Here is a 15,369-nt window from a genome sequence, read left to right as displayed (position 1 = left end):
TGGACATGACTGATTTTAGTCGTATGCTTGACAATTCAGCAGGGCCACAAATGTGATCATCCAAAAATCTCAGAGGAGACATGGCTATGAAAAAGGAACTAGTGCTTTCCCAGCATATGTGACAAATAAACTCTTCTCAGACTTCTAGGTATCAATTATAACTGACGTTGCAAAGACAAACTCCACAATTTTCATCATTCCCTGACGATGCTGGCAGAGTCTGTCATTGAAACTGTGTTTATAATTAATACCTGCACCCGGCTGGAAGCCCGAGAATAGTTTATTCAAGACATGGCTATGCCGAAAAAAAACTGATCCTTTTAGCCTGGTTAAGTATGACTGTGTTTCCATCCCAGCTAAAAAGGAAATGAGAGAACAGAGGAGCAAAGTAAAGAGATTATAATTGGCAAAGAAACAAATAATAGAAACGTCTCAACTACATATAACGTAGAAGAATTCACAATGATTATACAACAATGAGTTAAAGCTATCGTGGAAACAGGAGGACATATAGTAATATGCATATATCACTATAATTTTAGAAAAAATACCCGCGCTATCTGAGCAAAAAAGAACTAACACAACAGAAATGTAAACAATTTTGCAGCTTCATTTCTGATAGTACCTGGACTGGGATGCGTTTTGCAATGTCCAATATCAGCTCAACATTTGCATAGTTATTATTGTTTGGTCCTCCAGGTACAGGGACATAGTGGTCTGCCATTTTGATGTATTCTGCAAGCAAAACAAAACATTTCACCACAACTTGTCTTTGGCATTAACCTTAAAAGAATACCAAAAGACCAGAGGCAAGCAGTCATAGGGTGAATTCACTGTTGCGTAACAGCAACCTAAAAGATCATTGTGTTTCATTGTTTCAAAGACTGAGGGGCAATGCGAACAACTTATGAGAAGTAAGCAATGAAATTATCCAAAGGTTACACAATGTGAGGGCTTTTATGGTGTTCAACAGGCTGTCAACCTAGTCACTTCTAGACAACTTACTGATAATCTCTGTCTACACAATCACAATTTCCTCTTTTTTCTCTGACCCTTACTAACACAGTTCTATTTCCTTATTCTTTATGAAACATTAAAAGACAACATGCTTCCCAGCTCTCGTGGGTGGCCAACTTCATTTCCTATAGCTAAATTTATTCCCCATTGTAGTGTTAAATGGGCATGAGGTTGATAGGTGCTTGATTATTCAGGGCATCAAAGGTTACGGGAAAAAGATCAGAGAATAGGGTTGAGGTGTTGAGGTAAAAAATAAATTAGTCATGTTGGAATGGTGCAGCAGATTCGATGGGCCAAATGGCATAATTCTGCTTCTACAACAAAATTACCCAGGGATGGGACTCTACTGTTGCTTGCTATCTTGTGTATCAGCAAGTTGGTACATCCTCAAGGCATCTGTCCTCAGAACCTTACAGTAAATAAAGAAAACAGAAAATTCTGGAAATAGTAGTTCAGAGAGCACCTTTAAGAGAGAAACAGAGTTAATGCTTCATGTCAGAACACTTCATCAGAATTATGCAAAGTAAAAAAAAAAGGGCTCTATTATTCTCTAACTGGAATGTTTTATGAAGTGTGTTACCTTTCATTCTTCTAAATTCCAGTAAGTTTAGCCTGGTACTTCCTTTGTTAACCTCGTGAATTTCCTGAACTACCTCTGCACGAGTCGCTCAGATTTTGTCATGAATCAGCTTGCTGGTACACTAGATAGCAAGCAAGAACAGAGTCCCAGCCCTGGGTAATTTTGCTGTCTGGTTTAAAACCATAAGCCATAGGAGCAGAATTATGCCATTTGGCCCACTGAGTCAGCCCCACCATTCTATCTTGGCTGATTTATTTCCATCTCAACTGCATTCTCCGACCTTCTCCCCATAGCCCTTGATGCTCTTACTAATCAAGAACCTATAAACCTCCACTTTAAATATACCCAATGGCCTCCACACCATCTGAAGCAATGAATTTTCACAGATTCACAACCCTCTAGCTAAAGAAATTCCTCCATCTCCCTTTGTTTTAATTAAAAGGATCGTCTTATTCTGGGGTTGTGCCGTCACGTCCTCAACCCTCCCACCATTGAAAACATTGAAACAAAGTAAACAGTATAATAGGGGGTTTGCATGAGGACCACAACCTTGTTGTAGGGTTTGGAGGCTTGCATCTCTCATTGACCCAGAGAACGATGTTGGCTGGAGTCAGGTCTTTATGCTTTGGCTCATGGTAGGGTCATCTATGCCTAACAAGTCAAAAGGTACAGGCCAGACCAAGAGTGGTCCACCAGTCCTCCAGGTTCTGGGGTTCAGCTCTGACTAGTAAAACACAACTGAAGAATCTTTCTACATCTGTCTGCAGTGGTATTCCTGAGACTCTACCTGGGACCTGTATGGCTGCCAGTAGTGATAACCAAAGGGAAGGTACTGGTACGGTGAAGGAAGCCCTGATACCACCAGAGGAGAACCTTCATTTCTGCCCGAAATGCCAGTGGCGTAATGGGCAGTAAGTACATAACTCTTGCCACTGACCCTCAAGTAACCATTCCACTTGCAGCTTGGGCGGAAATGGTCAGGACCAGGAGTTAAATCAGAGATGTCATTTATCTCTGTGGCTCAGCAGATTTACCTAGTAAGCTACTCAAAGTCATATGTCACTTTTTAAGTTTATTGTAACAATCAAACTGAAAATCATTGATGCTGTTCAGCATTTATATCCAATGATTTTGCTGCACTCCAGTTCTATGATTGCACGCCCCTCCGCCCAAAGGTGCAGAAAAAGAATTTCAGGAGGTATATTGTATACATTTCTCTGACATTAAATGTACCGTTGAAACTTGGATGCAGGCCGGCAAATGCACTTTGTGCCCAGGCCTCTGTGTCCTACCACTGAGCTGCACTCTCTGAAAGTAATGACTCCTTAGATTATACTATACGGTCTTACTGCACTGCCTACAACCTTGACCTCCTCGGAAATCCTGCTGCTGAATCCAAGTTCACATCAAGTTCTATTACCCTCTGAGCTTGCTGACCTTCACTGACTCCCAATCTGGTAACACTTTAATCTTAAAATCCCTATTCTTATGCTCCAATCGACCTATGTTCATATCCAGTCAAGTTTATTGTCATTTAACTATACACAAGTATACTGTCAAATGAGACAATGTTTCTCTGAACCAGGGTGTCAAGCACAATAGTACACATAACACAATTGTAACACATGATAACTTATGAAAGCAAGGATAAAACCAACAGATGAATTACACATAAACAAACAAGGGCATAAGTTAAATATTATGACATACAGAGCAGATTAACCGGTGACACTTTGAATGTGATGCGGCAGGGAGTTCACATCCCAAATAGCCTGGGGGAAGAATCTGTTTCCCATCCTAACCGTTCTTGTTTTTATGCATCAGAGTCTCTATCCTGATGGTAGAAACTCAAAGAGGATGCTGGATGGATGGTAGGGACAGCCCCATGATCCTCTCAGCCATTCTCACTGTCTTCTGCAGCTGTTCTCACAGTCCTTTGCTTATCCACCTCTCCTGCAATCCTCAGGTCTCACTGTTATTCCAGTTCTAACCACCTACATACCCTGTCTTCAGCTGCTAACATCTTGCATTCCCTCCATATCTCACGTAGACTGCTTTTTATTTTAAGAAAGCCTCCACATGCGGGTCACTATCATAGATAAACTAACCTGCATTAGCTTTCAAGTCTTCTGGGGTGACCATGACTACAAATCGTATTGCACGTTCATTCCTGAACATTTCGTAAGACCAGCGCCGTATGGATCTCATGCATTTCACTGCAGCAATCCCATTGTTGGCAATCAGCACCTGTTGGACAAAGTCTTTGCAAGTTACTAAGATAGGAAGGGAAATAAACGAGTACCTTTAAGTTCCACATCCAAATAGAAGCCAGAGGATTTTCTGGAGGAACGTGGCCTGTTTGAACTATTTTAATCTATATCTTATCATTTCACTCTGCAAAGTATACATATTATACAAGAGAAATTTGATGGGAAAAGTGAACTTTTACACCCCAGGCAGCATTCAATCAGTCATTTGACCAAACCCCAAAATATTCAGTGTTGATGCATCTTTTGTTCAAAACATGGACAATGCTTCCACTTCCATGGTCCATTTAGTATAATGGGTTGTGACGTAACGTTCAAAGCAAAATTATGACTTGCAGAGCAAATTCTTGAGAGTTTCAGCTCACATACCTGACTAAAGATAGAAGGCTGAGAAAACTTCTTGGAGCTATTTGCTTACCTTTTCAATAACCTTATTGCCACCAAACCGAGTTACGAACTCAGCCGGAGAAGCAACCGTGAAGTCCCTCTGGAGCTCAAGCTTCTTCCTATCCCGTCCTTGCCTTATCAGGTGCAGCCCTGACATGCTAGGCCTGTGAAGGAAAGGAGTATTTTTCAAGAAATCAGGCTGGTCTGTGCAGATGGGCTGTTAGAGCCAAGACTGCAACATAATTAGAGAACAAACTGGATTAAAAAAAAAATCAAAAGAAATTCAGTCTTCAATATTAGGACAGGAGGATGGTTCAAATACAAAAAGCAGAAGACATTTTCTACGAGATATATATAGACAGTTAGTGCCCAATATTACCCCAAGTGAATGAAGTAAGCTATCAAGACTCAAAGCCTCGGCAACACATGAATAATCATTATGGGAGAAATGCTGGCAGGTGACAAGTAATCACCTTCATGCTGAGGCTACGTCCACACTACGCCGGATAATTTTGAAAACGCTGGTTTCGAGTAGACTTAAGACTAAAAAAAACAAATACTGGAGCATATGGAGGCAACTGACAGGGAGTTCACGGACGGTATGACCCAGCTGAGGACGAACACTGAAAAACTGACGAACTCTGTTGCATTAATAAAGCACCTTGTTAAATGTATAAAACATGACTGCGTCAGTGTTATCTTGTACTTCCATACAATGTTACATTAGGCTGTTACACATCTATTGTCAGAGAAGTACTTGCATAAATAGGTAAACCACCTTGGTTCTTGGTTCTTGATCCTCCAAAATATTCCGCATGGAATTTGAACTGGAGGTGGTGGAGGGTGTTTTCTGTCCTTACCTTCATACAAGCAAGGACAGAAAACAGGGCAAAGTGAGTATACTTATTTATTCAGTAAGCTATGGGTCAAGGTATTTGGTGAGTACATTTCTAACTCTTCTGGTTTCAGTCTCGTTGCTGTCTGTTCTGAAATTGTTAGGTTCTGCGAAGCGCAGAATCAAATATCGCTGTGATGATTGTACTCTCTAAATAATAAAGTAGTAATAATAATAAGAATAATAAGAAGAAAACAATAAAATGCCGCGCTGCCGCTATTTGTTCCGGCACGTCATGACAGCGGTTTTAAAAAGCTCTGGTTACCCCGTACACACTGCAACGGATATTAGGTGTTTTCAGATTTATTCACTCTGGAGACAGTTTCTAAAAATCTCCGTTTTCGGGGGCTAAAAACGCTGGTTCAATGTGGACGGAGGGTCAAAACGAAGAGAAAAAGCTTCGTTTTCAAAATTATCCGGCATAGTGTGAATGTAGCCTGAGAATGAGAGAAAATTGCATGACACAGGACCATGTCGTAAAGAGTCAACAGTGAAGTACAACACTAGAACCAAGTAATTTGAAAAGATTTAACAGTGTATGAATGAATTCAATGCTGCCCTATCTACATGTGAAATGACTAGCTTTCCCCATTCCAATGCAAGCAATATGCTCAATTTAGAGCCTTTCCTTCACTGCAAGAAGTTTTTTTTTATCTCGGCAAATGATTGTTCTGCTAATGCCTGCAAACAAACTGCAGCACAATGTAATTTTAGTCATATGGTGAAAAAAACACTAAATTTCAAAATATTGAGGCAGGTTTTCATGTCTTCCTGGACTTTCTTTCAGACTGCGAGGTGGTAAGAGTGGGCTCCCTCACTTCCACCCCTCTGACTGTCAACACAGGAGCCCCTCAGGGCTGTGTACTGAGTCCCCTCCTTCACTCCCTGTATACCCATGACTGTGTTGCCACCCACAGCCCTAATCTGCTAATTAAATTTGCCTACATTGATTGGCCTAATCTCAAACAATAACAAGGTGGCCTACAGGGAAGAAGTCAACTTGACACAGTGGTGTCAAGAAAACCTCTCTCTCAATGTCGCAAAAACAAAGGAGCTGGTTGTGGATTACAGGAGGAATGGAGATGGGCTAACCCCTATTGACATCAATGGATCTGGGGTTGAGAGGGTAAATAGCTTTAAGCTCCTCGGTATCGACATCACCGAGGACCTCACATGGTCTGTACACACCAGCTGTGTGATGAAAAAAGCACAACAGCGCCTCTTTCATCTCAGACGGTTGAGAAAGTTTGGTATGGGCCCCCAAATCCTAAAAACTTTCTACAGGGGCACAATTGAGAGCATCTGACTGGCTGCATCACTGCTTGGTATGGGAACTATACCTCCCTTAATCGCAGGCTTCTGCAGAGAGAGGTGCGGACAGCCCAGCACTTCTGTAGTTGTGAACTTCCCATAATTCAGAACATTTACAAAGACAGGTGTGAAAAAAGGATCATTAGGGACCTGAGTCACCCCAACCACAATCTATTCCAGCCGCTACCATCTGGGAAGCAGTACTGCAGTATAAAAGACAGGACCAACAGGCTCTGGAACAGCTACTTCCACCAAGCCATCAGATTGATTAACTCACGCTGATTTGAGTGTATTTCTATGTTACATTGACTGTTCTATTTATTATAAATTACTATGATTGCACATTGCACGTTTAGTCAGAGACGTAACGTAAAGATTTTTACTCCACATGTATGTGAAGGATGTAGGAAATAAAGTCAATTCTTTTCGAGATCAACAGCCATTCACCCTTAGACTTGCTTTTTTTCCTGACATTGCTTCCAAAACAAAAGCCACATGGTGCAGCACATGATCTCCCTCAAGGGTCTGATGCATTTACAGAAAGATTTTGCTAGCCACTAGATGTCAAAACTGTTAAGAACATTTAATATGTGGGTGTCAGAAAGAATATAAAATTCAAAACTAAAATTAGAACATTAAATTGCAAAATAACTAAATTCAAAGTTCATGTTCTAGATTTTATTTCCTCATATTGATTTAAACCAAGTTTAACCTGAGAGTTGAGACATTTGTCTAAAAGAATGCTGTTCCACTTGACTACACGAGGAATGCACTGGGCAGGAAGAATTGACCCACTGTTCTACATTACAAACAAGGTGCTGAAATCAAAGTAGACCTCCTCTCAGACTTGCAACATTAGTAGATTCTGTCAGTCCACTTGAAATAATAAGAAAGTCAGATGACAAAAATAAAAATTCACCAGTGTAACCTAGAAACATCTAGCATCAAAAGCACCATAGCAAAAGATGCTGCTGTCAACTTAAATCAGTGTCTGCAGAGGGTTTTGGGATTTCTGCAAAGAAATGCCAATGTTAGAACGGAGACACAAGAGAGACTGCAGACATTGGAAATCTGAATCAACACACACACACACACACACACACACACACACACACACACACACACACACACACAAAGTGCTGGAGGAACTCAGCAGGTTAGGCAGCATCTATGGACTCCTTAGAGTCCTGAAGGAGAATGATGGCCCAAAACAGCAACTGCTCCAAGTTCAAATTTATTACCAAATTATGTATAATACTGTGCAAAAGTCTTGGGCACATATATATAGCTAAGGCTCCCAAGACTTTTACATAGGACTGTACATGGGAAGGTGGATGGGAAACAGAAATAAGAGTATTTAGCATTGTATTAGCTCAGTAGTACTAAGTATCAACCAACAGGAAAGACATAATTTACAATGCTGTACAAAAGTCTTAGGCACCCTAGCTATATGTATGCAAGACTTTTGCACAGTACTGCATATAATCTTGAGACTTATCTTCTTGCAGTCACTCACAAAACAAAGAAACACAATAGAATGCACACAAAAAAAACACCCACAACAAAGACGGTCACACATCTAATGTGCATAAGAGGACAAATTACACAAATAGTAAATAGAAAGTAAACAAATAACACCTGGAACATGAACTGCAGAGTCCCTGAAAGTGAATGTGCATCTGTGGAGCCAGTTCAGTGCTGGGGTGAGTGGAACCGTTTCAGGAGGCTAATGGCTGCACTACAACAACTCGGAGTGAGACCCATGATTCCTGCACCTCCCGCCCAATGGCAGTATCAAGAAGAGAGGGAGACAAGTCAAGGGCAGGCGGATGTCGCTGATTCCCTGTTCATTTCCTTCCACAGGTGCAACATGACCTGTTAAGCTCCCCCAGTATTTTATGCATGTTGATTCAATGTGATAGAGGCCCTGCCACACGAGCAAAAAGATCTCTTTTCCAGTTTGAACTGAAGTCTAGTTATAGCAAGTTACTGGATTTTCGGAAGATTAAAACAGCAAATATTTCCGCTGTCCCTGAAACAATGCCTGCTCCACCCGCTTCCCTCCGGAAGGGAGGGATTCACAGAGGAGTGCGCGTGACAGTCACACTCCTCAATGCGAGCAGTGTTGAAGCACAACTTTCCACAAACTAATCACCTGTTTCCTACACCAGACTAATCATGACCTTACACAATGTCACACTTTCTATGTCAATTCTTAGTACATGAAACAGTTCCTGAAAGTAAAGGCAATTACTTTGATGATCCATTTGTATGGCACTATGACAGACTTAGCCACCATATACAGTCATGTTATGCCAAACAGAAAAGGTTCCTGCAGGATGCTGTATGAACTGGCCTTTCATTAAGGTGGCAAAATTCACTTTAAAAAAAAGCCTTAAGTTTCAAAATGGTAAAGTAAATCAGTGAAAATTTTCCACTTCCATTAAAAAATTAATGACCTTGGCCAGAATGCACCCGCTTTGTGGGCGTCATGTTGCGAGAAATGCTAGCCTTGAATAAAGTACCTTACACAGTGCAATAGCTTACTAACATTGGCCTTTTGAGATCTTACATGAAGCAAGGCCACAGAACGCATTTCAGGACAGGAAAACTGAACTGAGTTCTAAATGCCTGATTAAGTTATGAGAGAGCAACCAAGTGATGGGTGCTGTCCTCTGTCACAGTGTCAACTGTAGAATGAGCACTGCAGAAGTCAAGCGTATTGAGTCTCAGGATCCAAGAGGCTTAACACTGGATGACAACAGTCACACAATACTCATCAAAGTTGCTGGTGAATGCAGCAGGCCAGGCAGCATCTCTAGGAAGAGGTACAGTTGACGTTTCAGGCCGAGACCCTTCGTCCTGACACAGGGTCTCGGCCTGAAACGTCGACTGCACCTCTTCCTAGAGATGCTGCCTGGCCTGCTGTGTTCACCAGCAACTTTTATGCATGTTGATTACGTGACAAGCAGACTTGCACTTTGTACTTTTACTCTATAATATAACCGCTTACTAACCGCTGCAGTAAGTAGTAAATCTTTCTCTGTCTCTTGGCTCCAGATTCATCCATAATTAGTTGAGTCACAAGCTTCTAGATTCAAGAAAAACTGCACATGCTTTATAGACTGCAGTTAGACAACCCGAAGAATTCTGTTTCCATGAAAATAAGGAAGTCCCATTGCACCAATATTTTTCCCCCCGCATTCCTGGATAAACGCTGTTTCTTTGATAGCCAAATCTGGCTCTCATTCACACACAGGCTCACACAGGAATCGGCTATTACTTAATATAATGACGCAGTCTGTCTGTTGCAGTCTTGTCAGAGCTCAGTGGGGCTGATGATGCTGAAAAGAAATTTAAAGCACTGACACAAAAACGTCATACTGCTGCCAATGGTACATATTCCTGCTTTTTCCAAACAAACCAGCTCACATCTTAAGAAAAGGAAAACCAGCCATCTGTCCACAATGGAGACTTCATATTCACGCTAAATTCCATCCATTAACTTGACCTACCCCAGTTTAAAGATAAAGCACCTTCAGCACAAACCAGCAAGTGGATCAAAACAGTAATTCCTGAAGTTGAAGCAAGCATATAAATTTAAATACTACACAGCAAGAGAAGAGGGAGGCATTGATCTATTCACTTACTGTGATGATACAATATTTAAACTTTTATTTCTATACTACCTTAAATTATATTATTGCCTCTACTTTCCAAGGGGTTTGCGCCAATTCGGCATGTCATCTAAATCTTTAACAAACTTCTATAGATACACAGTACAGAGCATCTTGACTGTTTGCATCATGACTGTTATGGAAACTCAAACACCCAGGAAGGGAAAGATCTGCGAAGGGTGGTGGATACAGCCCAATCCATCGCAAGAAAAGCCCTCCCCACCGTTGAGCGCATTTACATGGCGTGCTGTCACAGGAAAATAGCATCTATCATTTAGTACCCCCACTGTCCAAGCCATGTTCTCTTCTCACTGCTGCCATCATGAAAGAGGTACAGGAGCCTTAGGTAACTACACCAACAGTAAAGGAACGGTTGTTCCTTTCAACTATCAGACTCCTGACAGTGTGAAAAACCTCACTCACCTCAAGACTGAACTGATTCCATAATCTTTGGACTCTCTTTCAAGAACTCTATAATTTATGTTCTCAGTATTACATAATACCAGATGCCAGAGGGTAGTGGCAGATAACTGATTGCATAGTCAAGTTTCCATCGAACTCAATATACAAGTTTGGTACAGAGAGGAAATTAAGAACCTGGTGGCATGGTGTGAAGACAATAACCTATCCCTCAACGTCAGCAAGACGAAGGAATTGGTTGTTGACTTCAGAAGGAGTAGCGGACCATACGACCCAATTTACATTGGTGGTGCGCAAGTGGAACAGGTCAAAAGCTTTAAGTTCCTCGGGGTCAATATCATAAATAACCTGACTTGACCCAACCAAGCAGAGTCCACTGCCAAGAAGGCCCACCAGCGCCTTTACTTCCTGAGGAAGCTGAAGAAATTTGGCCTGTCCCCTAAGACCCTCACTAATTTTTATAGATGCACCATAGAAAGCATTCTTCTAGGATGCATCACAACCTGGTATGGAAGTTGTCCTGTCCAAGACCGAAAGAAGCTGCAGAAGATCGTGAACACGGCACAGCACATCACACAAACCAATCTTCCGTCCTTGGACTCACCTTACACCGCACGCTGTCGGAGCAGTGCTGCCAGGATAATCAAGGACATGACCCACCCAGCCAACACTTTTCGTCCCTCTTCCCTCTGGGAGAAGGCTCAGGAGCTTGAAGACCTGGATCTGGGCCATACCCTCCAAATATCCGGACCTGCCTCTCGGTTTTTTTGCACTACCTTACTTTCCATTTTTATATTTTCTATTTATGATTTATAATTTAAATTTTTAATATTTACTATTGATTTGTAATCCAGGGAGCGGAAAGCACAGAATCAGATATTGCTAGGATGATTGTACGTTCTAGTATCAATTGTTTGGTGACAATAAAGTATAACTGTTTGTCAGGTTGGAGGCCGGTGTCTAGTGGTGTGCCTCAGGGATCTGCACTGGGTCCGATGTTGTTTGTCATATACATTAGATGTTGTTTGTCATATACATTAATGATCTGGATGATGGGGTGGTAAATTGGATTAGTAAGTATGCAGATGATACTAAGATAGGTGGCGTTGTGGATAATGAAGTAGGTTTTCAAAGCTTGCAGAGAGATTTAGGCTAGTTAGAAGAGTGGGCTGAAAGATGGCAGATGGAGTTTAATGCTGATAAGTGTGAGGTGCTACATTTTGGTAGGACTAATCAAAATAGGAAATACATGGTAAATGGTAGGGCATTGAAGAATGCTGTAGAACAGAGTGATCTAGGAATAATGGTGCATAGTTCCCTGAAGGTGGAATCTCATGTGGATAGGGTGGTGAAGAAAGGTTTTGGTATGCTGGCCTTTATAAATCAGAGCATTGAGTATAGGAGTTGGGATGTAATGTTAAAATTGTACAAGGCATTGGTGAGGCCAAATTTGGAGTACAGTATTGTGTACAGTTCTGGTCACCAAATTATAGGAAAGATGTCAACAAAATAGAGAGAGTACAGAGAAGATTTACTGGAATGTTACCTGGGTTTCAGCACCTGAGTTACAGAGAAAGGCTGAACAAGTTAGGTCTTTATTCTTTGGAGCATAGAAGGTTTAGGGGGGACTTGATAGAGGTATTTAAAATTATGAGGGGGATAGATAGAGTTGGCGTGGATAGGCTTTTTCCATTGAGAGTAGGGGAGATTCAAACAAGAGGACACGAGTTGAGAGTTGGGGGGCAAAAGTTTGGGGGTAACACGAGGGGGAACTTCTTTACTCAGAGAGTGGTGGCTGTGTGGAACGAGCTTCTAGTAGAGGTGGTAGAGGCAGGTTCGATATTGTCATTTAAAAAAAAATTGGATACGTATATGGACAGGACAGGACAGGAATGGAGGGTTATGTGCTGAGTGCAGGTCGGTGGGACTAGGTGAGAGTGGCGTTCGACACAGACTAGATGGGCTGAGATGGCCTGTTTCTGTGCCGTAATTGTTATATGGTTGTATGGTTATATAATTATTGCAGGTATAATATGATTTTTTTTATATTTGCACAGATTGGCCTCTTTTCCACATTGGTTGCTTACCAGTCTTTGTACGTAGTTTTTCATTGACTCTATTGTATTTCTTCATTCTACTGTGAATGCTTGCAAGAAAATGAATTGTAGGGTGATATACTTTGGGCTTTAATGGCAGAAAATGGTTCAAAGATTAAAGAAAGATTATCTTTACTTGTCACGTGTATACTGACACACACAGTGAAACGCATCATTTTGCGCCAATGGCCAACATGGTTCAACGATGTGCTGTGGGGCACCCCACAAGTGTCGACATGATTCTATCACCAACGCAGGATGCCCACAACTTACTAACTCCACCTCACGCCTTTGGAACGTGGGAGGAAACCAGAGCACCGAGACAAAACCCTCGCAGTCACAGGGAACCATATATGCTCCTTACAAACAGCAGTAGGAATTGAAACCAGGTTGCTGGCCAGTTCAAAGTACTTTGCGGAACGCAAATAGAAACAAGTAGCCTATGTGATCTGTCAGTTGTGAAAATAAAACCTTTTTCCCAACATTATTATTATTATTTTTGGTTGAACATGTTTATCACTCACAGAATTAAAATCAACAACTAACTTATCAAGTATATTTATAAAAGGAAGTTCTGAACTTTTTACATTCTCAGTCTGTAAACCTGTTTCCTCATTTCACCTCTGAATAGTCTGTCCGCAAGTTTTAGTTCATGTTCTGGTCCTAGATCCACCATCCATTGGAAGTAACTTCCTCGCAATCTATCCTATAGAAAAGGCAATGGAGGTATTCAGGTGGGAGGTGAGAGAAATCTGATAAGGAATTTAAAGACGAGGAGAGGGGCATTGGTGATTGCTTCACTGATACTGGCATTTTTTAGGCTCTGAGGACCAAAGTGAAGTCTCAGCAAGAGAGGGCTAGAATGGAGAGGTTGTCACAGGCCTTGCAGCTGAGGCTCACACAATGCCACTGCAGCACAGCTACACAGATTTGGGTTTGATCCCGATTTCTAGTGTACTGAGGCTGTGCCAGCTCCCCGTAACGGCAAGGGTTTTTCCCAGGAAGCTCCAGTTTCCACGCACCTCACAAACTCATGTGGATTGGCTTCTGTAAATTAACCCAAATGTAGGGTGATAGAAGAAATGGTGAGGTGTTGAGGACATGTGCAAAGGAATCTAATACTTCCATAGTACTCCCAATATTCCACATAACCACAACATAACCCTTCCTACTTTTGCATTCAACCCATAACACATTCTGATAGCGTTCTGCATTTGCAAATCATACACCAACACATCCAGCACCTTCTGCATCCCAGAGCTCCATGGTACACAACGGTTGATGCTTCAGCCTGATTATTCTGCAGTGCAGGTGCACATCAGTGTATTTTCAGGGTAATCCATTGGGATTTGTAGTGTACGCTTGCTGTTCGGTATCATACTGGATTATCCCAGGAGGAGTTACACCAGCGGGGCTCTATGTAATCCAAAACAGGTGTTGCATATCTACTGCCTTAAGTCCTGCTCTCACAATGATGGTTTTCAGGCCATAATTTGTAAATATTTTAAAAGATTAGCTTTATTTGTTGCATGTACATCGAAACATACAGACGTGTTGTTTGCGTTAAATCAATCAACGAGGACTATGCCGGTCAACCTGCAAGTGTCGCCATATTTCCACTGCCAACATAGCATACCCAATATTCACCAGCTGTAACTGGACGTATTTGGATCGAGGGAGGAAACACTGACAGCAGCAGGAACCAAACCTCTGTCTTACCGTTGGTTTTGCAATAGCTTTACGCTCACCACTATGCTACTGGCCCTTATATTTGTCCTTTAGTAAATGCACAGCCTACAATGCTACTGCAAGTAAGTTTTCATTGGAGCTGCACGTATGACAATAAACTCGACTTTGATTTGCATCAAATATTTCAGCTAATGTTATAACGGGCAGGTCAAGAGGTTTGCAGATACTTTTGGGTTGTCCTATACCACTCGTAGTAACCCACAAAAGAATATCCCTTCATCCAGATCCCTGGCTTAATGAGAAAGTAATTAATTCCTGACTAAAAACAGTCCCAGCCACAGCATGCTGTATCTCTATCCCCCCCAAAGCACAGCTGAAACACGCAGAACAGACAGGACATCTTTATCTAATCTTATGTCAGGCTGCAGTAGCACGATGACTCCACATTTCCAAGAAATTATTTACATATTGTATATAGTTCCTTGTTTCTATCACTCTCCAGTGACTTCTACCGAAAATGCCTTATGTAAAATCAAAATAGTAATGTTGCTTTACTGTTTGGTCAGTCACACTTTCGCGGTGTGAGACTGGATAGTTAAATAATAATCTCACCTCACAACAACTAATCAATTCAACCAAAGAACAAAAATACTTGCCACTTCCTAGCTCAGCCCCACCCCACCCACTGATTCAGTGGAGTTCCTGTTCTCTGCAGTGCCATCGAGGCCTGCCTCTGCTTGGAAAGAGGTGGGCAAGTAGGATAAGCCACGAAAGAGGACAGAGACAAGTACTGAGTTGTACAAAAAGAGAAAGATAGAGATACGGGGAGGGGGGGAAGAGGAGACTGCTGTGACATTCAGAAAGACAGAACGGAAAACACAAAAGCTCAATAGAGCATACAGCAAATGAAGAGCCAAAGAGCAAAAGATTGTGACACATAGTTACATAAGAGAACAGAAAGGAGACGGAGACAAAAACTAAAAGTCAGACACAAGTTACACATGTGAACCAATAGTTGTATCTACCCAAA

The 15,369-nt window shown here is 41.6% G+C and overlaps 1 protein-coding gene across 3 annotated transcripts in view; it reads right to left on the bottom strand.

Annotated features, from left to right (window-relative positions):
* The window catches only part of acaca (acetyl-CoA carboxylase alpha), a 278,119-nt gene that overhangs the window by 245,889 nt on the left and 16,861 nt on the right, over nucleotides 1-15,369 (bottom strand). For all 3 annotated transcript variants that reach the window (XM_072243272.1, XM_072243270.1, XM_072243271.1), the window contains exons 3-5: nucleotides 4,283-4,415; nucleotides 3,706-3,844; nucleotides 626-735 (exon numbers count right to left, since the gene is read on the bottom strand). In XM_072243272.1, the coding sequence (XP_072099373.1) occupies nucleotides 626-735; nucleotides 3,706-3,844; nucleotides 4,283-4,415 (382 nt within the window). The remainder of the gene's footprint in view (nucleotides 1-625; nucleotides 736-3,705; nucleotides 3,845-4,282; nucleotides 4,416-15,369) is intronic.

This window comes from Mobula birostris, chromosome 25, assembly GCF_030028105.1.
Source record: "Mobula birostris isolate sMobBir1 chromosome 25, sMobBir1.hap1, whole genome shotgun sequence".
In the NCBI taxonomy this organism is placed as follows: Eukaryota; Metazoa; Chordata; class Chondrichthyes; order Myliobatiformes; family Myliobatidae; genus Mobula; species Mobula birostris.
The sequence above is the reverse complement of the archived record's forward strand: the minus strand, read 5'-3'. Positions and strand labels throughout refer to the sequence as shown.